Source organism: Ictidomys tridecemlineatus, unplaced genomic scaffold (genome assembly GCF_052094955.1).
Source record: "Ictidomys tridecemlineatus isolate mIctTri1 unplaced genomic scaffold, mIctTri1.hap1 Scaffold_348, whole genome shotgun sequence".
NCBI lineage: Eukaryota > Metazoa > Chordata > Mammalia > Rodentia > Sciuridae > Ictidomys > Ictidomys tridecemlineatus.
The window spans coordinates 7492-33091 of record NW_027522412.1 but is presented as its reverse complement, the minus strand read 5'-3'; the positions used below and the strand labels follow the sequence as shown (position 1 = coordinate 33091).

The window sequence follows — 25600 nt, the reverse complement described above, 5'->3', positions numbered from 1 at the left end:
AATGCATTTTGCTTTTGGTGACTGACGTGTTTCATTTTTGTGGTAGGAAAATGGGCAGCTGCCTCAATTTTGAAAGGTTATTTTTTAAATTATAGGAAAAGATTCCTTCAAAACATTCAAATCTATTTAACTCAACACAATCTTGCCAAGTTCATACTACACTTAAAGCATTCAATAGGCTCTGGGGTGGGGGAAGAGTTCATTCAAATCTCTTTGAGGACTAAAACAAATACAAGTGAAAATAACACATGTGAGAATCTGACAATGGATAGTTAAAATGATTCTATACAGGAGAGGAGGCAGAGTTTATTTATGCCTCTATAGAGACAGCAGAGAAAGCTTTCAGGGAGAGGTGGGATTTCTGTGAAGCCTTGAAGGGTGGCTTAACAGAAGGGAATTTTGCAGGGTGGTGGTGGGGAGATATGCTTGAGTAAGCAGCAGTACATTACTGCAATTAACATAAGAAAAAATGGCTCAGACTTTCACAATCATAGTTTTAGTATTTTCAGCAGAATTTAAAAGATTTCAAAATGTTCAAGTAAAGAATACATCAGCCTAATAAACCAGCCAAGAGCTAGTGATGTATCTCAGTGGTAGAGGATTTGCCTTATATGGGAAATGCCCTGGGTTCGATCCCCAGCACCACACACACGCATTAAATTTAAAAAAAAAAAAAAACTTTTTTAAAAGAAAGGAAACCAGTTAAGTTCAACATATTAAAAGTTAGAATTCACTATTTTCCTTAGAAGAGGCTTAACATTTTAAAAAGAAGGCTTGAATAAGTATACTTAATCTGAAATATTACTAAATACCAATTTGTAGAAAATATTTAATTCCAACTCAATAATTAACTCACAACAAGTGCCCTGCTTGGATAAATTCCAAATTACAGAGTCTACCCTACTGAAATACAGAATACTCACTTATGTTTCTTTGAGAAGCAACAGCAAATTAAAATCATCTAAAAAGATAACTATCAAGAAGGGAAAAGTACAAATGAAAAACATTATATAAAGTATAATAAAGTGAATCTCCAAAATACTCTTTCCATTTCTATTCCAAATCTTTTTTAAAAAGCCAAAAAATTAATAGATTTTAACCTGATCTTCGACTAATACATGGGTCAATAATTTCTTAGGAATTTGAACTGGAGAGCTGTACTTAGGAATGATGTAGTACAGCACCACTACAGGTATTACTAACAGCATAGTGAAAGAACCAATCCAGGTGACCCTAAAACTCATTGCTGGGATTTACAAGCTAGTGTCGGTGTTGTCCTTAGCAGAATGTTACTGAGAGGATTCGAGTGCTTAGCATATAGATGCTATTCTAAAAAAAAAAAAAAAAAGGCAATTAATGAAAGATCTTGTGAGGCAATAGAAGTACTTGAGTATGCTCAGAGGAAGAGAAGAGATAATAAATATATGAAATAAACATCCACAGTCTTTACGGCCACTCTGTGTAACTATAAGATTCTTAAATTTTGTTTGGAAACAAACAACTAATAGGAAATAGTGACTGAATAAGAAGCCAAAATCCTAATAATTTTTATCATAAAAAACTGAGGGCTGGTGACATAGTTTATGGTAAAGCACTTGTCTAACATGCCCAAAGCCCTTAGTTCAATCCCCTGCCTCATATCTCTCTCTCTCTCTCTCTCTCTCTCTCTCTCTCACACACACACACACACACACACACACACACACACACACACACACACTCACACACAAACATAATTTTCAGTAGAACCACCATATAAACAACTGTTGCAATCTTTTATTTAAAGCCATCAATGTGTTTTTCTCAAAATAATCTTATATGTAGTCAGTCATAAAAGATCATATATCATATGAGTTCATTTAAATAAAATGTCTACAATAGGACAATTTATAGACAGAAATCAAACTAATGGTTTCATAGGGCTGGGAATTGGAAGGGATTTTAGGGGGATGGCAAGAAGTGAATGACTGCTCATGGGAATAGGGTTTCTTCTTGTGGTGATGAAAATGTCCTAAAATTGATTGTGGTGATGTCTGCATAACTCTTCCAATTTACTAAAAAAATTGAATGATACGTTAAATTGGTGAATTGTGCTTTATATAAATTATATCTCAATCTTATACAAAGTATTTATTAATGCTTTTGAGAAATAAAGTTTTAGATACAAAAAAATCCCAAAATTTGTGAGAAATATTACATTGATTAGTATCCTTATATACATTGGATATAGGCATAAGAACTATTTCTGAATATAAGTTGTGTCTCTTATAACATCTCCAACTCTTATGATCTAGGGCTGGAGATGTAGCTCAATGGTGAAATACTTGCCTAGCATGTGTGAGGTCATGGGTTTGATCCCCAGAACCACAAAGAAAACAAAACTTTATGATCTGGATTACATAAAGAAACCAAAACTATTAAAATGACAGAATTCTTGCCATATTCAGAAGAATGGTGTTCTGAAGAAATGAAATATGATCATCTAAAACTGTGGAAAAGCCACCAGAATCACAACAAATCTGCTATGCATTCCTTTGTTGTTGTCTGTTGTTGTTGTTAACTTCTCTTTTCCAACCCAAACAACAGAAAATCAGATCCCCTTCAGTATACTCTGAGAATCCTTTTTCTATCCTGGATCTGCAATACAATCACATTTCAGCTATCTCAATAATATATGTCTTTGTTAGAATTGCTATAATGAATTAGATATTGGCAGTTTGTGGAATTTATAGGAACATTCTATTTAGTTCTTTTTTGGCAGGGGGTACTGGGATTAAACTCAGGGGCACTTGACCACTGAGCCACATCCCCAGCCCTATTTTGTATTTTATTTAGAGACAGGGTCTCACTAAGTTGCTTAGTGCCTTGCTTTGCTAGGGTTGGCTTTGAATTTGATATCCTTCTGCCTCAGCCTCCCGAGCGGCTGTGATTACAGGCATGCGCCACTGTGCAAGGCTCTCTTTAGTTCTTAAATTAATTTTTTCCCTCTTACTCAAAGCATGTTTACATTAAAAGGATTGCACTAGTGTGAACTGAGATACACTGACAAATGTTCTGAGATTTAGGCCCTGCTCAGTTACTGGAGATTGAAGTGAAACAGGACAAACAAATCATTTCATTTCTTTCCTCAATAGAGAATGTGATCACAAGTCTGAGACTCCTTTCTGTTTGAAAATGCTTTGATTTTATGATTCCCTACTTAAAAATCTTACTTAGTTGGATAAATAAAATCTACTATTCCCTAGTCACATAAATGCACTGAGATGTGCAATCTTATCTCAATAAAAAAAGAGTACAGGAGCTGGGTTATAGTTCAGTTGGCAGAGCATTTGCCTTGCATGTGTGAGGTACTGGATTCGATCCTCAACACCACATAAAAACAAATAAATAAAATAAAGGTATTGTATCTGTCTACAACTAAAAAAGTTTTTTTAAAAAGGCTACATTAACTTACATTCATTCAGTTATTCACACTGTGCCTTTGCCCATACTGCAGACAGTTCTAAGAGAGCAATCATTTGAAACAGCAGAAAGGCTTTATTTGGGAATATCCTAACCAACAAGATAACTGAAGGAATTGTTTACTTTTTAAAATTTTGAAGAAGGGAAAAAAATGGAGACAACAAAAAAACACTTTGTAATGCATTCCCAACATTCAGACTGTAGTTTTCAATAACATGTAATGTGAATGGGCATTAATGACTGTAACCTTATATTCTCTACTGGACTCTACTGAAAATGTTTATCAAAATAATTATAATCTTATTAAAGCCATTAAGACAAATTAAAGGTTAATTTGGATATTTAGATGAAGTACAACATATATATTCTATAATAAAGATTAAATCCAAATGGTAATTAAAAATACAAATATTGTAGGAATTTTAAAAGCACCAAAAAATAAGAGAAATAAATCCAATCACTTTCTGTGCTAAACAATCTTAATATTCACAACAGATAAAACTCTCTTCCTAAAAAAAAATCACTAAAAAATATAAAACAAAACTTACTTGGTTCTAGCTTCTTCAGGTCCTCCAGTTTAAATTCTTCCTGGGACTGTGTGGACTAAATTTAAAATATGCATATTATATCTTTTCATTACAAAGATTTCACTGCACCCTATGTCTTTTAAATGGCAAGAATAAAATATTTAAAATAAATATATTTCTTGATTTAAAGGTAGAAAATGAAAAGTTCCAAACTGATTTTTGGAATATTCAAGCTAATAGAAACAGAAAAAATTAGAATCATATCTTTTATTTCTACCGTTTACAAAGTATGAACTAAATCATTTAAGTGTGAGTTCAACTGATCAATTCCAATTGTTATAAAACCCTTCTGAGATAATATTGCTTTGGGCATGAATGTCTAATATCTTATCAGAACAATTTAGAATAATTCATTTAAAAAAATCCATTTATCTGTAATGCTGCACTTCGCAATTCCAAGCATGTTGCAATTTTGCCTATGGTTTTCTGTAGGAAAAAAAATGCTATAAATCCCAAGATAATTTTAACTGTCAGTTACTAAAATCAAGAATTTTTATTTATAAGAGATCTATAGGGACTGGGATTTTAGCTCAGTGGTTGAACACTTGCCTCACATGTGTGAGGCACTGGGCTTGATCCTCAGTACCACATAAAAAAAATAAATAAAACAAAGATATAGTGTCCATCTACAATTTAAAAAATTTACAAAAGAGATCTATACTTCTTTAAATAAATTATTATTCCTTTTCTAGCACCTTGCAGGTTTTAGAGAAGAGAATCAGAAGACAAAGGGCTGAGAAGTGGGAGAGAGATGAGTATATATTCTCTTCTAAACTAATATGCCACAACCAATTCTAAATCAAGTTTGGTTTGGTGATAGGTCTAGATATGATTTAATCATATATAATTTAATTATATATTATTTTAATTATATATAATTTAATTAGATATGGTCTGCAGTTACACCTGGAAGCCAGAAATGCCTCCTGGGCAGGTATTATAAATAATATGTTCCTCAGAAATCAGGCTTCCAGGAAAGGAGGAGGTACAGACCACTTCACAGGTAGAGGTCACTGGAGTTTTAGGAAGGAAAGACCTTTTAAAGTCACTTAAGAGTTCTCTAATCTCTCATTTCTTATATAAGGAAAACCAGGCCCAGAGCCAAAGCCAGGATGCAAGACTTAAGTCTTCTGACTCTAGGTCTCAGCTCTCTCCCCTAGGTCCTGCAGCCTCCTGGATCTTTTGGAGTACAAGATCTGGGGGTCTTTATAACCAAAGACAAGCTGGACAGCTATAAATTAAAGAATCAATAGCATTCTCAACAACAACTCTAGTCTCAGAATAATAAAGAAAATGAAGAAAAAGTTAATTTTTTCCTCATCACTTAACAAGGTTCATTTTTTGATATTAACCTGTTTGTTTTGTAATTTTAAAATGTTTTAGGAGATCAAAAGACTTTAATCTCAGCCCATGTGGCTCACAGGTTCTACTCCTGAGCAACAAATGCTGGAGAAATCTAACTAATTGAAGGCAAATAGGTGACTAAAATATGGGATCATTAAAACTTTTTTACATTTTTTATTGTCTTCATATTCATAACATACTTCATTAACTATTAATTTATGTACCTGGATATCTAAGATTCTATTCATCAAGATTTAGATATTTTAAGTCTTAATTCAATGATGCCAGCTGATCACTTCCTAATCAGTTCCTAGATAGATTTCAAAAATCTTACAGAAGTGGGATAGTGTATAGTCTTTGTTCTTTTCCTTAAGCATATCAGCTATTTCCTTTGTGATAATTATTTTCCAGGACTAACATCCTAAGTCTCTTAAATCTATTGTGGATATTAGCACTTACTAAGGAAAGACGAAAAACACCCTTTCAAATTGTAGTAACATAATTTTTTAAGTAGATTTTAAATATTTTAAAAATACAAATATATTTGGGCAAGAAATACGGCTAACCCTCTGGGGGCTTTTTCTCCCCAAAATCCTGGAACTAAGAATCAATAAACACAGGCCTATGGATTAAAAACTTGCTTAAGTTTAATTAAAAAGTTATGCAAAAAATTACTCCCATTTCCCCTTGTGCAAAAAAAGAAAAGTATTAATAAGACTGAATTAGGTCACCAGGGTTTTCACACTGCCTTTTCTTAAGAGATGAGGAAAAGGGGGATAGTAGAGGATAGGAAAGGTAGCAGAATACAACAGTTACTAATAGGGCATTATGTAAAATTGTGGCTGTGTAACCAATGTGATTCTGCAATCTGTATTTGGGGTAAAAATGGGAGTTCATAACCCACTTGAATCTAATGTATGAAATATGAAATGTCAAGAGCTTTGTAATGTTTTGAACAACCAATAATAAATAAATAAATAAATAAAAATAAAATAAAATTTATTCAAAAACAAGAGATGAAGAAAAGACTAACACATACTTTTCACTATCTACAAGATTAAAAATTGACTTAACACTACTTACTCTGAGCCAGGAGAAAATGGGTGTTGTTTCCTCCCATTTCTTCTCTTCTTTTAGAATAAGTTACTTTAAAGTATCCCCTTTTACATAATCTCTATCAGGGAATCAACTTGACATACAAAAATTTTAATTCAAGGAAGAAAGAACAGTAGTGAAACATTTTGCAATCTTATATGTTTATTTAGCTGACAGGTCTGTATGCCAAGTTCTTGACTTGACCTAATTTTTTTTCCATTTGTTTTTTGGTTTGGGGGGTTTTGTGTGTGTTTTCTTTTTTGCTTTGAGAGGTGATACATAAAGAGTTATGAAAATTCAGAGTTAAGCATTGAGGTGGAATGCAGTTATTCCCAATCCTTCTGTTTTTCCAAGTGACTCGGAACAAACTCCAGTCTTTGGGTTACCCATGCTTTTCAACTAAAGTGTGGATGACTTCCGTTAGAGTTAAATAAGGCCTAAATAGTTAAGAAATTCATTAAGTGATAAGTTATATATCTGTATAAATGTTCACTTAATGTTAGGCAAAGCATGATCAATCTGATTTTTTTTTACTTAAATATAACAGTTTTTTGTTTATTTTTCTGCTTAATGGACTCAAGAGCAATTTCATTTGGAATTGAATATATCTAGATATTATTTGATAGTACCTTTTGCTCTTCTGTGAATTCAGAATTGTTGTGTTGAGCTTGGGCCTCTTTTTGTAGATGTCTTGCTAATCTGTAAGAAAACATTTTTTTTTAAGGACTGAAAGCAAACTATCTCAACTGCAACAAAGTAAAACAAATTAAATCTCTTAATAACAATAAAGTACATAATACTTCGTTCTGTTTTTGAAGTAATTCCACATTTTCAAGGCAAATCTACATTACCCTGAGAATCAAACTTTTTACAAAAAAAAGTTTGTACAAAATAATGATGCAATAAGATACTTTTCATACCATTTCACTGGGACAAATTTCAGAATCTTAAAGCTGAAAAGAATCTCAAAAAGCACATAATTCAACTTTCTTTATTATGCACTAATTTTTTCTATAAACAACCAATAAATAGTTTTCTAGATTCTACTTTAACACTTCCAGTGAGCACCAATAAGAGTATCAACCATAGATACGTTATCATTCTATCATAATTAATTTCCCAATAAGATTTGCCCAAATCCAAATTACAGCCATGACAATAACTCCATCAAAATATGCTTTTGAAACATTTTTAATGGAAAATAAAGAAAAGCCGTCCACCAATCAAAAACAGAAAATACTGCTTGCCCAGTTATCATCATATCTAAAAATGGCAGGTAGGCCTTGAGTGAGTTTTCCAGGATGAATTTATGATGCTAGTCCAAGCTCAACAGTGAAGATCCAAAGCTATTTCTGAGACAGTAAAAGGCAAAAATTTACTCTTATGAAGAAAGAGGGGAAAAAAAGACCAATTTTAGACACAGTACTTGATTAGACATGTTTCTAAACAAGATATAAAAATGGCCAATAAACACATGAAAAGATATTCAGTATCATTAGACATCAGGGAAATACATATCAGAATCATAAAATAATTACTTAGCACCCATGCAGATGGATATAATTTAAAAAAAAAAAAGAGATGAAGAAAATAATAGGCGTAGGGAGAGTACGGAAAAAACTGGAACCCTCATGCATTGCTGATGGGAATGTAAATTGGTGCCAGCCGTTGTGGAAAAGTTTAATATAGTTAAATACAGAGGAACTGTATGCTCCATCAACTCCTAGATGGATATATCCAAAAAACTAAAAATAAATGTTCGCACAAAGCACATGTACACAAATGTTTATAGCAGCATTATTTGTAATAATCAAAAAGTCATACAACCAAATTGTCCATCAATTAATGGATGAACAAAACGTGGTACATATATTCAGTAGAATATTATTCGGTCATAAAGAGGAATGAAACTCAGATAATATGCTAGCTACAGTATGAATGAACTTCAAAAAGATTATGCTATATAAAAGAAGTCAGATGTAAATGGTCATGTTATATGATTCCATTTACATGAAATGTCCAGGAAAGGTAAATTCATAGAGAAAGAAAGCAGATGAGTGGTTGCCAGGATATGGAGAAATTTAGAATGATTGACACCAGGTATGAATTTTCTTCTAGGAGTAGGAGAAATTTTTAGGAATTACAATAGTGATGGTTATAACACACTGTGAATACATTAAAGACCACTTCACTGTACACATTAAAATAGTGAGTTTTATGGTATATGCTAAAAAAATGCAAGAAAAAAGCTAGCAAAAGATTTTGAAAATAAGATTGCTATTTTGGTTGAGGTATAGGAGTAGGAATGGCAGCAAGTGCTAGCTAGAAAAAGGCAATTAAAAAAGAGAGTTCATCACAGTTCCAAAAAACAAGTACTAGATAAGAGTTCTACTCTATGCAATCATATCCTTAAAGATCAAGTAGTATTCTCAATGGTCTCTATCCTCTTTATGAAAAGTCTGCATCCTTTATCATTAAGCAATAAATTCTTACAAGAAATCTTAACATTTGCTAAGATAGCTCCACCATGTTACTTAGTCAAATTTTCATCCATTTACTTACTTGCTTCCAAAGCTGGAAACCACACAATATATTTTCCTAAAATGTCATTCACTTACTCACAGTCTCACAGTTTTATGAATTCTTATGCAGGAGAAGGTACAAATAAATATGGCCCATTGTCCTTTTTCTGGATTTGCTTTCTTTTTTTTAAACTCTTACTGACCTATGTGGACTCTTAAAGGAATTCATGGTCTATACACCCTTAGCAATGTCAACTATACATCCCTGAGTTCAGGGAAGTTATAGTGTAATAGTTTCTTTATTTGAATATTTCTACATATAATTTGCTTAGTGTGGCTATCAACCTAAGCAAGATTCTTTTTTTTCTTTAAATAGTTTTGTTTTGTTATTTTTTTAGTTGTAGTTGGAACCAATACCTTTTATTTTATGTATTTATTTTATGTGGTGCTGAGGATGGAACCCAGTGCCTTGCACATGCTAGGCAAGTACTCTACCAATAAGCCCAAGCTCCAGCCCCAGCCCCTAAGCAGGATTCTTGTCAGGAAAAAAAAAGTATAGCTTTCAACTCCTGTTTAAATACTAATAATCAGGGCTGGGGTTGTGGCTCAGTGGTAGAGTGCTCACCTAGCATGCACAAGGCACTGGGTTCGATCCTCAGCACCACATAAATGTAAAGAACACCTACAACTCAATAGGTAAGAGATAATTCAATTTAAAAAATAGGTAAAAGATTTGAACAGACATTTCACAAACAAGATTTACAGAGGGAAAAATAAGCATATGAAAAGACATTCAACATTATTAGACATTAGAAAAATGTAAATTAAACCTATAGTTAAGTATACTGATAATAGCTACAATCAAAAAATAATAATAAATGCTGCTATACAGAGAAACAGAAAACCCCTTCATACTGCTGGTAGAGATATAAAATGGTACACCCAATTTGGAAAATTTGACAGCTACTGTAAAAAGTTACAAACTGAACATATGACTCAGCAATTCTACTTATAGGTATTTATTCAAGAGAAATGAAGAATATGTCCACATAAAATATTGACATGAATGTTCAATGCAGTTTTATTGATAATAACCAAAATTCAAATGTCAACCAACTAATGAGTGAATAGGCACATAAAACATGAGACAGCCATACAATGTAATACTGTAAATTCACCAATAAAAAGGAATAAAATCATAATACATGCTAACCCTAACCCTAACCCTAACCCCCAACACTAACCCAAAACCCTAAACCCTAACCCTAACCCAACCCTAACCCTAACACCAACCCCTAACCCTAAACTCTAAACCCTACCCTCACCCTAATCCTAACCCTAAACCCCAAACCCTAACCCCAACCCCAACCCTAAACCTTAACCCCCTAACCCTAACCCCCTAACCCTAACCACCCCAACCCCAACCCCAAATCTAACCCTAACCCTAACAACCCTAACCCTAACAACCCTCACCCTAACAACCCTAACCCTAACCCTAACAACCCTAACCCTAACAACCCTCACCCTAACAACCCTAACCCTAACCCTAACAACCCTAACCCTAACTACCCTAACCCTAACCCTAACAACCCTAACCCTAACTACCCTAACCCTAACCCTAACCCTAACCCAACCTAACCCTAACCCTAAATGCCTATTCTGTCTCTAGAAGCAGGTTTCTGCTCTCAAGGTTCTTGAGACAAGATTTACTTATATAATTAACCAGAGAAGAAAATAAGGCTATGTATAATGAAATGCTGAATTAGCTAAATGAACACAAATGAAGTAAATTCAGAGTTAGGACAGGATCCAGGCTTGAAAAAAATTGGCTATTTGCAGAGATAGAATGTGGATAAATAGGTACCTTAAGATAAACAATAAAGCTGGGCCTGGTGGTATACACCTGTAATCCCAGTAGCTTGGGAGGCTGAATCAGGAGGATCATGAGTTCAAAGTCAGCCTCAGCAAAAGCAAGGTGCTAAGCAACTCAGTGAGACCCTATCTCTAAATAAAATATAAAAAAGGATGGGGATGTGGCTTAGTGGTTGAGTGCCCCTGAGTTCAATCCCTGGTACCATCTCCCCCACAAAAAAAAAAGATAAATAAGAAAGTTTTCAAACCCTGCTCTACAGGAATCCTCAGGATCTTGTGAAGGGCAGGGCTACTATGTAAAAGTGGAGAAAGGACACTGCCCCTGCTCCTACCCTGGACTTCAATCAAAAAAGCTCTACTTTTTCTTGAAGTCTGATACTGGGGCTGGGGATGTGGTTCAGTGGCAGCAAGCAAGCCCTGGGTTCATCCCCTGCACCACCAAAAATAAAATAAACAAATAAATAAATAGCGTGACAAGCTCCTTAATTTACAAATGCATTTTTTTTTAAAATCCATAGAGAAATGTCTCAAAGCTATGCAACTAATTAATGATACAGAACCCAGGTCTGAGGAGGGGCTTGAGGGGTCCTCTGGGCAGGGGCATTGAAGTCACACTTCTGTCCCCCTCTGGACTGCCATAGCCTTAATAACTGGCTGTTTCAAAGGGTCTTTGATGACAAGAGCCCTCTGCTACCCACACCCCCACAGGAGTCTTTCTTTTCCCTTCACCAGATTGGAAACTACAATGGTAGGTGCGATGGCTGGAGAAGGTGCTCAGAACCCAGAATAAGATTAGCTCACAGTCACTGACATCTCAGGGGCCCTGCAGACACAGAGGGGTGGTCCTGTGCATATGTATACACGTGGTCCTGTGCATATGTATACAGGTCCTGTGTTGTTGACTGGTGACTGTTGGCCGGTGACGAGTCCTTGCTTCCCCGATGTTGAAGAATAACACCAAAGAAGCACGCCGAGGCAAGGTCAGAGTAGAAATTAGAAGTTTATTAAAGGACAGCAGAAAAGACTTCTCCCGGAGGAAGAAGGGGACCGAAGAGGTGGAATCTGTGGAAGTGCGGTTGTCTCCCCTTTTTATAGTTTTGGTGATGGAATGTAGGTTGGAGGGCCCAAGGGGTGGGACACAGGTGGGCCAAAGAAGTAATCTGATCAGGAAGGACTTCATTATCACTTCTTTGGGATGGACTTTGGCATAGGGCCTTTTTGGGACTTCATTAACATTCCATGAATTGTCCTGTGTTTTCCCTGAGTCATTCCCAGCATGGCCTCCATTTTGGATTTCACTCGATATTAGACCCAATTTACCTAACTACACTGACTACCTAACTTTAAATCTGGCTTCAGCATCACGCTATGATCCACTGAGTGACTGCAGCAGGCGGGAACACAGGCCATGCCCCTGGGGATCTAGCTGGAGGCCATGCAACCGCAGCTGCTTAATGGCCCAGTGTTCTTGTCCCCATCTTCCTTCGGCTGCCCCCACTGGTCACCTGCTCTTAGTGCCTGCCTGGGACATTCTAGTCCCCATCCCCTGGCAGATGGGCTTGGAGTGGTTGTCACAGCTGAACTGATGAGCTTCTCCCCTTTTCAAGATGATGTCCCCTCTAGGCCCTCTATCTACCTGCACCTGGGGGGACATGGGGCTCTAGTAGCTCAGAGTTTTTCAGAGACATGCTCCTCCCAGCTGTGGCCATGCAGGCCAGTGTGTGTGATGCACAATGACAGACGCAGGGGTACATGAGCTCAGGCTTCATTCCTCCCCGCCACCTCGGTGTCTGTAGGAGACACGTTCTGGATCCCTCAGAAAGCCAAATGTGTGGCTGCTCAAGTTCCTTATGTAAAGTGGCCATGTATTTGCACAGGACCTGTGTAAATCCTCCCGTGGACTTCAAACCATCAGATTAGTTATAATACTCACTACGATGCATGTGCTATATAAATCATTGTTTAGGGAAAGTCAAAAAAAGTCAAAAAAGAAAGTCAAAAGTGCATTTTGGTTTTGTTTTGTCTCTGCCAAGGATTGAGTGTGAGGAGGCAGAACCTGCCAGCAGGCGGACCAGCTGTGGCAGTGGCTATGCACAACCTGTGCTCCAGGTGGGTGACCAGTGTTACTATGGTTCCTAGTACCTACCGGAGTCGGATGAAATAATTTGTGGAAGGAGAAGGGGCAGAGATGACTTGGTGATGGAAGGTGTTCCCAGAGGGCTGTCACAGTATTTCCAGAGCCAAGGGTACTGGGGTATTTCTTTCCAAAATGAGAAAAGTTTTCTCAAATAAAAGCTGGAGTAGATGAGAGATTTTAGAGGGCATGACCAACTTTCCTCCCTTGGTGACAGCTGCTTGGCCAGCATCCCACCTGCTGAGAAAACATGGTGCCCCGTGGGCCTGCCCCCATGCATTTGGAATGAAGGCAAAGGTGTCCTCAGTCCCACGTGGTTTAATGAAATTCAAGTGTCACTAGTTTGTTATAAATTAAAGATTAGTTTATGTTTTTCATTTGACTCAAAAAACAAGGTGACAGCCAGTGGATTAATGTGATAGATGTTCAGAAAATCACATTAGCCCGACTCCTGTAGCCCAAGGGAGGGTGGTTAATAAGGAAATGGGTGTGAGTAGACAGGAGAGGTCTCAGCAGGCATCATCTGCTGGCTCCCTTATGCCAAGGCAGGTGTGGGGTAGGCTCGTGAAACTCAAGGAGAGCCTGGTGGCACAGGGCTGGGTCAGCAGCCCAGGCTGGGACTGGAGGGCCCAAAGAGCAGGGATCAGCAATGCACTTCCCACATTTCCCTCTCGAGGGGGCCTCAGAGCCGGGGAAACAGGGGCTGGTGGAGAACAGGCCAGACAGGTGCCCCTGGGGTGGTTCTGCTACTATCCGGGGATGGCAGCTGGGGGGCATGGCCACAGGGCACAGTTCTGCCTGAATTAGGAGGATCTGAAAATTTGGTCTATGAGGATTCCTGAATTTTAGATTTTTAATTTTTTTTAAGTAGTAGACAGAAACAATACCTTTATTTTATTTATTTAATTTTATGTGGTGCTGAGGATCCAACCCAGTGCCTCCCATTTGCCAGGCGAGTGCTCTACCACTGAGCCTCAGCCCCAGCCCCCAACTTTAGATTTTGATAGCTAATCCTGAAAGGGTAAAGTTTCTAAACTGCAAAGCATGGGTTAATTCCTGAGGCAGTTAGGACAAGGCCCCACTGGCCATTTAGTTGAATTATGGCCTGGAGTCCTGTGCAATTCCTCACGTAGATATTCAGGGTCCAAACCAATCAATTTAAATGTAACCCCCTCCTTAGGAAAGACCTATCACTCCAGCCAGCCCTGTTCCCGCCAATAAATGTACTAATCAAGTCTAAGAACTATTGTTTGATTTTCCCGAGGTGTAAGGTGATTTGTTAAAGGAGACTGTGATGTATGCAAAGCCCCCCACCCCAGTCCTCCCCAAAAGGTATACTTAAGCATTGTTCAACTCCTGCTCTGGGCTTTGGGCTGCTCTTGCTTTTTGAGTGGGCCTAGAGTCTCAGCGCGCTGAATTGGATCCTAAATTAAAAAATCCCCTTGTGTGTTTTTCATGAAGCCAGTCACTTGTGGTCTCTTTCTCCGACGCTCCGCCGGACCCTTACAATCCAAAACATTCCCTGGCCTAGAACCTTCCAAATGATTGACACACTTGATCAAGGAGATCTTAAATTACAGTCATCTCTTAATGACCCCCTTACAGGACCCCCCTGTCTCCAGTCCAGTGGTCCCATCTGAGAATGGAGGTGGGTGTTGTCAGACCTTCCTGGCAGGAATCCCATAATTAAGGAGGAGAGTGCTGCCCAGGGCAAGGCAGGTTGGGGTTGCTGCCCTCAGCCTCGGGGGCAAGGTGTACCCACTGAGCGTCCCTGGCCTGCTGTGAGGTGTGGCTTCCTCCTTGGAGGAGGCTGGAGGGGGAGAAGAGCTGAGAGGAGTGATGGTCAGCCCTGAATCAAAGAGTCCTGAGCTGTTCACACACCAGGACCATAGCAGACTGCCATGGGGGCCCAGCAGGGCTGCCCAGCAGGTGCTGGGGTTGCTGCCCTTGTTGTCCTGGCCCCGCAGTAGAACCGCTGGCTCACTACAGCACATGTCTTCCCCATGAACCACCCAGCCTCACAATGCTCCCCACCCCAGGGTGACTTTGAGGCCTGCTGTGGCTCCACTCCCAGGACACCTTGTCCTTGAGGTTTCTCTGGACCTGATGGCTCACTTACCCGTGCTGGATCCTGTGCAGGAGTTAATAGAGCAGGCCTGGGGCTGCCACCCTCAGAAAGAGGCTTCCATGACACGTGGGACTTGGTTCTCTAGAGTGTGGCACCCCTTCTGTGCAGGATGGTGTAGTACACCCTACTGCTGTCACTGACAATGTGGTTCATGCTGAGCACCTGCTTCCAGAGGTGCCCGAGTGACCCACGTCCAGGACAGCCCTGGACCTTGAGCCTCTGAAACGCAGCCTGACATGCAACTTGAACACGAGTGGTCACAGCTCCTTGCTGGAGGAACGAGGCTCATCCTGTGGGACCCTGCTGGGAGGGGACTCTGGAAAGGTCCTTCAGGTTTGCTCTGGACCTTGCTGATGTGGGCTGAGTTTTCTGTGTGTGCTTCTATGGTCACTCAGGCGGTTGGAAGCACCCAGATTCTTGCCCCTGTAGGCACAGGTGGAGGCTGCAGAGCCTCTGACAGCCCATGCCTGTCTCAGGGTGTCACTGTGGGGCCTTGGGAACAAATTGCAGGTCATCCTGAGCTGCAGCACGGCAAGCTTCTTCAAGGACCAGGCTTGTTCCACCCACGCTCTAGATCCCTTGTTAGCAAGGGAACAGGCACCCAAATCTCTGGCCCCAGGGGACTCAAGGACACAGGTGGCAAGGACACAGAGTCTGCTTGAGCCCTGCCTCTAGGGTAGAGCAACATAAATTTCCTGCTGCTGACATTCACTTGCTCAGGTGAGTATGACAGAGAACAGGCAGGGGAGAAGAGGCAGAGACCAGGACCAGTGCAGAGCTGCCTAGTGATGACAGCAGGCCACCCTCACATCCTGACCCCGGAGCAGAACAGCTGGCTCATTACATCGTATGTTGTTCCTTTGGAAGGAATGATTTTCATGTTTTATAAAATACACTGTAGGGCTGGGCACCTCGGACCACAGTTTCCCACAGACTTTGGAGAACACCCACAGCAAGAGCTAAAGCCTTTGGCCTATGACCCTAGTGACCCCAGGTGTCCTGCAGATTCAGTCAGGATGCCTTGGTGGCTGCCACAGTCTGGCTGGGCACAAATCACGAGCCACTCAAGAAGGAACAAACTTTATTTCTGTTCTCCCTCGAATGCCACGCACATGGCCTTCTCCTGGGACACACCACATACCAACTGGAAATCCCTCCTCCGGCACTTCTTCAACCAATGAGAACTCCCCAGGAATCCCCACGAGAACTCCCAAGTAGCCAGCACCTGAGGCGGACAGCAGGGGTCTAATATACAATTGTATACACAGCTTAACATAACCATCCCTGGCTTCACCTCTCAACCACTCCATTCTGGCAAATTCCAACTCAGCTGCATCATTCTGCATCATTCCAACTCAGCTATGGCTCTCAGCAGGTGGCCCTGCGCTCCTTGGTACGCAGCCATCTGCAGTTTCATACATTTAATTTAGTTGACTTGTTTTCTTGACTTAAATATTTACTCATGGTTTGTCCCATGAAAGGATGCATTTGATGTGCTAATTATACTTCCCCCTCAACCTACAATTAGAATATGGCGAGCAATTAAAAAGGAGGCTTGGAAGTGAATACAACAAGGTGTTCTCAGTTGTAGAAACTCGGCGAGGGCCATAAGCACATTTCATGTTCACAAGAAAACGATGTGAATTGAGAAGCAAAGCACATGCCCACACCTCCCCAGGAATTCTCTCTGCTCTCCAGCGCACTCGCACACTGGAGTAGCAATGACTGGCCTGCCTCCCTGTTCTTCTCCACCTCCACGGAAGCCAAGCAGTGTTCTGGGGCTGCATTCCCAAGCTCCCTGAGGGCTCTGATGGTCCTCACCATGTCCACCTGCCTGATTGCAGCTGAGTGGCTCCCCGCCTGCTGCCTGCCCCCAGAGCCCCAGTTTCCTCATCTGTCAGAGGGAAGGGAGGCCTGCACAGGCCCCCGGCTCCTTTCCCAGGACAGCAAAACAAAGGGAGGCAAACAGGCTTGTCAGACCTTGAAGCGCGGTGAAAGTTGGGGTGTTCTGAGACCTACTGATTCCCCTGTCCCAGTTCTTCCAGGACTGTGCAGCGATGGTCTATTGGTTGCCATGGCAACCAACTCCAGGGAGCAGAGGAAATCTCCACCTCCTCCTGTACCACTGGCCCTGAAGTTGAACAGACATCGAGCCTCGCCCATGAGTGGACCCTGCTCGTGCTAAATGACTAGGTCATCACTGTGGTCAGAAAGGCTCATACTGTGTTCATACCTAGCACAGCCACATGATGACCAGTGACCAACACCATCTGGAGATGTAAGATGCTGCCCTCAGCCACACACATGCTGCCCTTGTTCAGAGGGCGGCTTAGGTGTTTTTCCAAAGGACTCAGCAATGGGAGCAGCTCATCCTGCAGGTGCCTGAGGCCTCAGAAAAGAAAAATCAGCCCAATGAAACCAAATCAGGATTCAAGTCCAAATGATGGACCCATCATCATTCAGCAGGAAGCCAGTACCTCTGCACCCTTCCCTCTTTCCCAGCTCCTGACCCTCACTGGTCTGCTTTCTTCCCCTCTGGATTCACATATGCTGGACATTTCACACAGGCAGAGTCAGAAATAGGGGCTCACAAGGCAGTGCTGGTCACCATGGACTAAACCTTCCCAAGGTCCCTCAGCCAAAGAATGGCTAAGGAAAGGGTAGTCGTCCACATTCCGGGGTGTCCTCCAGCCCTGGAAAGGAAGGAAATTCAGACCCGTGCTATGGAATGGGCAAACCTGGGAACACCCAGCTAGCTTAAGAAGCCAGATCCGAAGGGTAGATATTTCCATGATTTTTTTCACAGTTAGTTTTCCACAGAACATTCTATTAATTGAAAAAAAAAATCAAAAAAATTAAAAAGTAGGTGTCTTAAAAGTCGTAATAATATTTTTAAATTCAAATACTTCACTTATACCCCACACAGATGTTATTATAACTGCTTTCTTGACCTCTTGAATCATCAAAATCAATTTTGTTAAAGCTTTGGTCACTGAGACATCCATGGAGCACACATGCAGAGGCATATACAGTGCCTTCAGTCTCGGGCTTCAGTACGACCCACAGGGAACCTCACCTTGTCCTTATTTGACATTTTGACATTTTGTCCATCATGGATTTTTTTCCTGCATTTATTATAATGACCTGGAGCTTGATTGCTAGTGTCTGTGACACCCCTTCACTACTGTGTCTCAAGGAAAGCCCAAGTTTTCTTGCCAATCCCAGCATCTGCTGTTCCCCAGCTGCTGCTGATGAGATGCACTGATCATGAGGCTCAGGGAGAAGCTGCCCAGGGCTGATGCTGGGCCAGGCCTATTCAAGGTCCATTTACTCCTCACCATAGTACCTAGCAGGAAGAGCGCAGGCATATCATGTTGAAGATGCAGCAGTTTTAGTCTTAGAGAAGCAAAGTCACTTGCTAAGTGGTAAGAAAACTGGACTTTAAACACAGCTTTTAGGTTCACGCAGAATCCACCCTCCTCTACCCCACTGTCCTGCTGTCCCCACAGCTTTGAATGCAGAGGGATGGTCACCTGGTCCCAGATTGTCTGGGACATTTCTGGCTTTACCACTCAAACATTTTTATCCCAGGGAAGCCCTGAGTCCTGTCAGAGGGGACTGTAGGTCACCTTGTCAACAGGGCACAGGGACAGGGGTTTGCAGACCCAATTCAAGTCCTTGTCTCTGTGGCGAAGTCCCTTCGTGATGGGGCTTTCCTGTCCTCCTGCAAGGATTCTTCCTAGGATAGTCGTCCTTTCAACCCCTGTTTGGCCCTGATGCGGATTCATAAAAGAACAAAACAGGCAGGTTAATGTAACTGGAAAAAATAATCCAGCTTAGAGGAGAGCGATGCGGGGGTAACAAGTTTAGGATTTTTAGTACGAGGCATGTTACTGCTAAATATGAAAACCGATGTCTGAGAAAGATGGGTTCTCCCCAGAGGTTCCCAGTCCCAGGGGCTGGAAGGGGGAGCAGGGCGAGGAGGCACTGGGGAGGTAGATGCTGGGCTGGAGCTCAGGCATCCTCTCCCCTGTAGCCAGAAGCCATGCACAGAGGCACGTGCAGACGCCAGGGCCGTTTAGGAGGAAGATAGGTTTGGTGGCCATTGAAGACACACAAGATTTACAGGGGAACAGAAAGCACTGGGAATGGAGACAAAGCCTGTAAGGCCCAAGCCCTTGAGAGGAGCAGCACGGAATGGAGAGAGTGGGGCCTGAGCCTTCTGTGAGAATGTTCTGGAAGGTCTCTTGTTCCCATGACCCAAGCCTGACAGACCATCAGATGTCCCATGTTCCCAATATCCCTGCCACTGGCTGATCCCTCCAGTGGTTGTGCTGCTGTTGCCCCTGGGTGGGCCCTTGAGTGCCCACGCTTGTGGGGTCTGATCTTCAGAGCTGGCGAGTCTCGCCCCTCCCCCTTCCTGAGGTCCAGCCCCACCTTCAGGAATCCCTCAGGAGGGCCCATTGATCTACTATGACACAACTCGTTTTGTTCTTTAAAGCCTAAGTATCAGGCTGCCCCCCCCAGCCCCATACACTCTGGTTCCTAAGCAAGACCTGCTTCAGAATTCCCTGGAAGGCTGTAAAAACAGGGATTGATGTGTTACCTGTTTACCATCCGAGTAGCACGTGCAGTGCCCTCCTCTCCTGGAGGTTGTCAATTGCACTTTGCAGCATGGGGTGGCTTTGACAAGATGGCCTTTTGTCAGGTGTGGCCACACCTGGCAGGTGAAACCTGAGATGATGGTCAATTGGTACCTTGGGGAACATTCACTATGTTGAATGAAGATATTTTTCTTCTCTGTGTTTTTCCCTGGGGAAAAAAAATGGATTCAGACAGCAGCTCCTCCCCTCATTGAACCTGCCGCCAGCCCCCGTGGCTGCCTGGTGGAGGGGGCTCCTTCTTGGCACCTGTTATTTGGGATCCCCTGAGACCAGGAGCTGTAAGTGGAAGAACAGAACAGACCAAGGGAGGACTGTCAGAAAGCGACAGCCCAAGTCCCTGGCTGATGAGAGCTAAGCCTGCCTTCTTAAAAGGCAGAGAATCTGAACAAAAGAGCTCTTTACAAAAAAAATTTAAATGACTTCACAAATTTGGCAAGAAATTCCAAACTCTGTTCGAATGCCTAAGAAGCCATAGCTGCCCAAGGCCGTCCCTAATTACACTTCTGAAGTGGGCTTGAAACAATCCATTTCCATTATCTTTCTTTCTCAGTGGGTTCTGGTAGGGCCTGGGGAATCAATTGCAAAATTCAACTTCAAGTTTTCTTTGCAAGAAACCTGGTGACATGCGATTTAACTGAATTTCACTTGTTAGATACTAATGGCAGATCCGAGCAGGGGCTTGATAGACTGGGGGTTTTCTTTTTGCAGCTAACAAAAGCCAATTCCTGGGAGGTCATGGTTGGCATTCATCATTAGAGCCCTTTCAGTTAATCTTCGGTAAAACCTGGGTAAAACCACAAAGACCTAGAGTCAGCCTTGCAGCCATCATTGCTGGACACAGGAAAGGGGGAAGTGGCGTCTCCTTGGCATCCAGGGACAAGAAGCCTCTAAGTCAATTATGAAATTGAGAATCCTGAACTTGGATTTACACAGGCAAGTCAGAGCAAGCCTGCTCCAGGCCTGGAGAATTGCCAAGGTGCGGAAGCTCCTGGAAATCACCTTGGAACCATGACCTGGTCTTGCAAGGTCAAGCTCCAAGGTGCCTCACTAGTTGGAAGTTTGGTAGCATGCTCATAATGCAAACCACTCAAGTCAGTATGGTTCAAGCTTATGGGTCTTAAGTCTTTTATTATAAATATATGTTTCATAGTAAATATATGAAATAAAAATTACTCAAGGACCAACTCTCTAAAGTCCACTGCCAAGGGCAACCAATATCATCACTTAGAAAGTATTCTACAGATTTTCTCTTGATCAGCCAAAAACATTTGGTCCTTAGAGCATATACATTTTAAATTACATAAGCATTTTGTTAATATTTATTATTAAGTATGTACCACTTGACTCATTATTTCCAGCTCCATTACTATTCCAAATGGTACACTGAATTATAAATTAGAAAAATCTGCGTCTTTGGTAAGATACTTAGCAGTAATCTGCAAGAAAATCACATGATACATGTTGAATGTTGCATGGACTATCAATGTGAATGATCATCCCCCAGAGTTGTAAAGTGGGAAACCTGCCCAACTGGACTGTGGTCATCTGCCAATGTGGAACCTGTGTCATGGCCCCCGGTGAAAGTCTCAGGCTTAAAGACCTGGGTGGGCTTCCCTGGGTGAAAATGTTTCTTATGGATTGCTGAAGGTCACGGCTAGATGAGAAAACCACTTCCCATGTGACTCCCTGAGGAAGGGCTCTGGAGGTCTTAGCTCGCTCCTCCATGCTTGGTACACCTCTTGCTGTCCCTCCTGTCCACCTGCAGGCATGAACCTTAGTCAGGACAGTGACTTTGAGTTCTTCTAGCAAATCATGGTGAATTGGTCTTGTGAGTCCTTCTAATAAATCCCAAGACTTGAAGGTGGTCATGAGACACACTTCATTTGGAAAATGGAATAAATATCCCCCAAGGTAAGACATTTCTCCCAGAATTATCCATTATCACACAGCCACCAGCTGAGCACACTGCAGACTTGCTTAACGTGGTGCTCTGTTGTGACACCACAGGAACCAAAGGGAACAAAGCCTGGTGGTGTTACAGCACGGTCCATCCTGACCACACAGGCAAGTGTTGAAACCAGAGGTGATGGACAGCTGCAGCTTAGGTCCTCGGTGGGCATGACGAGCTGGCCCTTACCTCCTCATTTTACAGATGAAGTGATGCAGGCGAGGGAGGAGTCCATGTCCCCATGCAGCCTGATCAGACGCAGCTGGAGGGCCCATGGTACACCAGGCTCCGGGCATCACCTGGAGATAGAAGTACCCATCACCAGGACATCCATGCTGTGTCCAATCCATCAGCAGAAGGACCCCAACCTCCCTTCCCTTGAGTGACCACTGACACCTCTTCATAGATGGGTAGCCATGTGCCTTCCTGTCATGTCCTGTAGTCCTATGGACCCAGTCACCTCTTGGGGGACCTCACTGCTGCCCTGTAGTGGTGCCCCCTTCTCCTCCAATGCATCTTAATTAAGCTTCTACAAAGACCCTCACCATAATTGTTCTTTTTTTTTTAAGAGAGAGTGAGAGAGACAGAAAGAAAATTTTTTAAATATTTATGTTTTAGTTTTCGACAGACACAACATCTTTGTTTGTATGCGGTGTTGAGGATCGAACTTGGGCCGCATCCATGCCAGGCCAGCGTGATACCGCTTGAGCCAGATCCCCAGCTCACCATAATTGTTCTTGTTAACAAGATGCCAGAAAAGATATCTGCAGAAGAGTTCCGTGTGTTTAGAACGATCTATTTCCTGTTTCTCTGTCTTACAAAAAGCTCAGTTTAACCATGGACTTGATGGTGTTGCTCCCGCTTTTGTGGTAAAACATGTAAAACCTCTGACGGTTCCAAAAAAAAAAAAAAATGAGACAAAACTTACGAGAATTCAAAGAAAAAAAATTACTCTTATGTAGACTCTGGCAAAAATGTAGACGCATGGTCCAGAGAGTTTTAGGCAAGAGCCCCTCTGACCCGACAGCCTTGGCCATGTCCTTCCTCTCCCGACCTTGGTTTTCTCTGGCTTCCTGATCCTGCGTGATTGCACATCTACGGACCACTTTAAGAACCTGCCACCAGCCGGACACAGCAGGTATGGACATCGATGCTGGGGTAACCACCACGATGGCCTTCTCTCTCCTTCTTTTAATGTGGAAGCACGTCTTTCAGATGCCAACTCAACTTGGGAAAGAGAGCGGAAGGGAACGTCCCCTCCCACCAAGCCTCACCTGCCTCCTAAACAAATGCTCTGCAGAGCCGGCCCTGCGTAGCTCTGCGCCTGGTGAGGCCCTAGGCTTGCTGTGCAGGAAGGAGGCACACTTAACACTCATTGGTCTGTGCAAGACATTCGGCCAGTCCTCCAGCTAGGTGGTCACTGAATGAACAAGGAAGGAGACCAGGTTCCAGGCTTCCAGCTTTCTGTTCTGCTGAGATGGGAGGGTAAACTCTGGGGACAGTGCCTGAGGACAGAACCTCACCCACCACCAGGGCAGCACCAGAAGACGAGGTCTGGATCCCCGCTCTGTTGACAGCCCCAGGAAAACAAGTCCGGGAGCCTGGGCACCCTGTTTCCTGCTCAGCTCCCACCCCATGGTCTGTAGGACATGATGAGGGCTCTGGGCTCTGTTCTGGGTGGATAGAAGGTATTGGAGGGTCTGGAGCAAAGGAGTGAGGCTGTTTCTATGGCATTTAGGAAGCAGCCCTGTGGCTGCTGTAGGGAATAAAGGGGAGATGCAAAAGCAACAGCCAGGGACTGCCAAACCCAACCTTGAATTTTTACAAAAGAAAGAAGATCATATGTTAAGATACACTTAATGAATCTAAAAAAAATTGTATAATCAGTATAAGAATTTAGGATTCTTTTGTAATTTTAGTACTTATGGCATTAGGAATTTTGAAATATAGTCTGTAGTACTTCACTTTCACAGTAATGAAAAAAAGTAAATGTTGTATATAAAATTTAGTATTTGGATGTTTAATTTTTTCTTTTGAAAGTCTGGGGATTTAACCCATAATTTCATGTATTCTAATAACCGTGTGCTTTACCACTGGATTACACCCTCACTCCAACTTAATATTTTTGTCACTTGATTTGAGATAGTTCTCACTTGAAGAAATTAGGAATTAGAACTGTGTAATCATTGAATAATCTTATATTCATTTTTTTATTAGGGATCCTGTTTGCCCTTTTTATAATCATCAATTAAGAAGCAAGCACCTGGCCATCAAAAAAACGAAAGAAATTCAGAAAAACATAGATGGATGGGAAGGCAAAGATATTGGACAGTGCTGCAATGAATTTATAATGGAAGGACCATTGACAAGAACTGGTGCTAAACATGAACGACATATTTTTCTCTTTGATGGCTTAATGATCAGCTGTAAACCTAATCATGGCCAGACCCCACTTCCAGGTTATAGTAGTGCAGAATATAGATTAAAAGAAAAGTTTGTCATGAGGAAAGTACAAATCTGTGATAAGGAAGATACTTGTGAGTGCAGACATGCTTTTGAATTAGTATCCAAAGACAGCATAATATTTGCTGCTAATTCTGCAGAAGAGAAAAATAATTGGATGGCAACCATTATTTCTCTTCATTATCGTAGTACTCTAGATAGAATGCTAGATTCTGTTTTATTGAAAGAAGAAAATGATCAGCCACTGAGATTACCAAGTCCAGATGTGTATCGTTTTGTGGTAAAAGACTCTGAGGAAAACATTGTTTTTGAAGACAACTTGCAAAGTAGAAGTGGAATCCCCATTATTAAAGGAGGAACTGTGGTGAAATTAATTGAAAGGTTAACATATCATATGTATGCAGGTATGTGAAACTCATTGTGAGTACTTATCTAGGGCCTAATTCCCAAAAGCTTTTAAATGGTGTTCAAAGATAATGTATAAACCCATTTATCCATCATCCAACTTTAATAATTGTCAACTCATGTTTCATCTGTTTCATTACAGATTTAAATACCTACTCCCAGAATTATTTAGAAGATCTCAGGAAAAAAAAAATGAATTGCCTCCAGAATATTAAAATACTGCAGAATCAAAAGGGATAAATAGCTAATTAAATATTGTTAACTTGATTAGTTATTAAATAAGTGCTCATAAAATTTGAAAACAATCCTTATTTATCAAGAAAATACCACAGTTGTCAGGAAGAACCAAACTAAAAAGGAAGGGAAATATGGTATTTTGAATTAATTAAACTGAAAAATTGAACATGAAATATGTTTATGCTCTACTTTTTCAGATCCCAATTTTGTTCATACTTTTCTTACTACATATCGTTCGTTTTGTAAACCAGGAATTGCTAAGCTTACTGATTGAACGGTGAGAAAAATGTATATTTTACTTGCATTAATATTTTATAAAAAAAATTAACTGTTCTGTACCTTGCAAAGTGCCTAGTAGCTGGTACCTACTCAGGTAGGTGTTGACATAATTTATTTGGCATTACATTAGATGTATTACCATACTTTTTAAGTAGTGTTTGCTGTTTGTAACGTAGTTCTTTTCGGCTATTAGCAATATTCCAAGAGGTAATCTTAAATATCCAATTTAATACAGTTTTTGAAAATATTTTTTAGTTGTAGTTGGGCACAATACCTTTATTTTATGTATTTATTTTTACGTGGTGTTGAGGATGGAACCTAGCACCTCACATGTGCTAGGCGAGCGCTCTACTGCTGAGCCACAATCCCAGCCCCTTAAAGACCCAATTTAGAGAGGAAAAAAACAACATTATAGTAAAATTTGTTCTGTTATTTAAGGAAATTTTCCACTTTTTGATTT

At 41.2% G+C, this 25600-nt stretch overlaps 2 protein-coding genes across 2 annotated transcripts in view; one reads left to right on the top strand and one right to left on the bottom strand.

Annotated features, from left to right (window-relative positions):
- Positions 1–7136, bottom strand: part of LOC144373282 (axin interactor, dorsalization-associated protein-like) — a 28821-nt gene extending 21685 nt beyond the window's left edge. The window contains exon 1 of the mRNA XM_078036378.1: positions 7118–7136. The gene's annotated coding sequence lies outside the window, so the exon portion shown is untranslated. The remainder of the gene's footprint in view (positions 1–7117) is intronic.
- Positions 7137–24006: 16870 nt separating this feature from the next.
- LOC144373279 (son of sevenless homolog 2-like) lies at positions 24007–25135 on the top strand. The gene is made up of 2 exons (XM_078036376.1): positions 24007–24623; positions 25059–25135. The coding sequence occupies exons 1-2, from the start codon at positions 24107–24109 to the stop codon at positions 25133–25135; spliced, it is 594 nt and encodes a 197-aa protein (XP_077892502.1). The 5' UTR covers positions 24007–24106.
- The last annotated feature ends 465 nt before the right edge of the window (positions 25136–25600 follow it).

Bases quoted from the DNA above. Each gene is read 5' to 3' on its own strand.
- LOC144373279 (XM_078036376.1), top strand. From the start codon at position 24,107: ATGGAAGGACCATTGACAAGAACTGGTGCTAAACATGAACGACATATT. The intron at 24,624-25,058 runs GTATGTGAAACT...CTACTTTTTCAG, and splicing joins AACATATCATATGTATGCAG to ATCCCAATTTTGTTCATACT.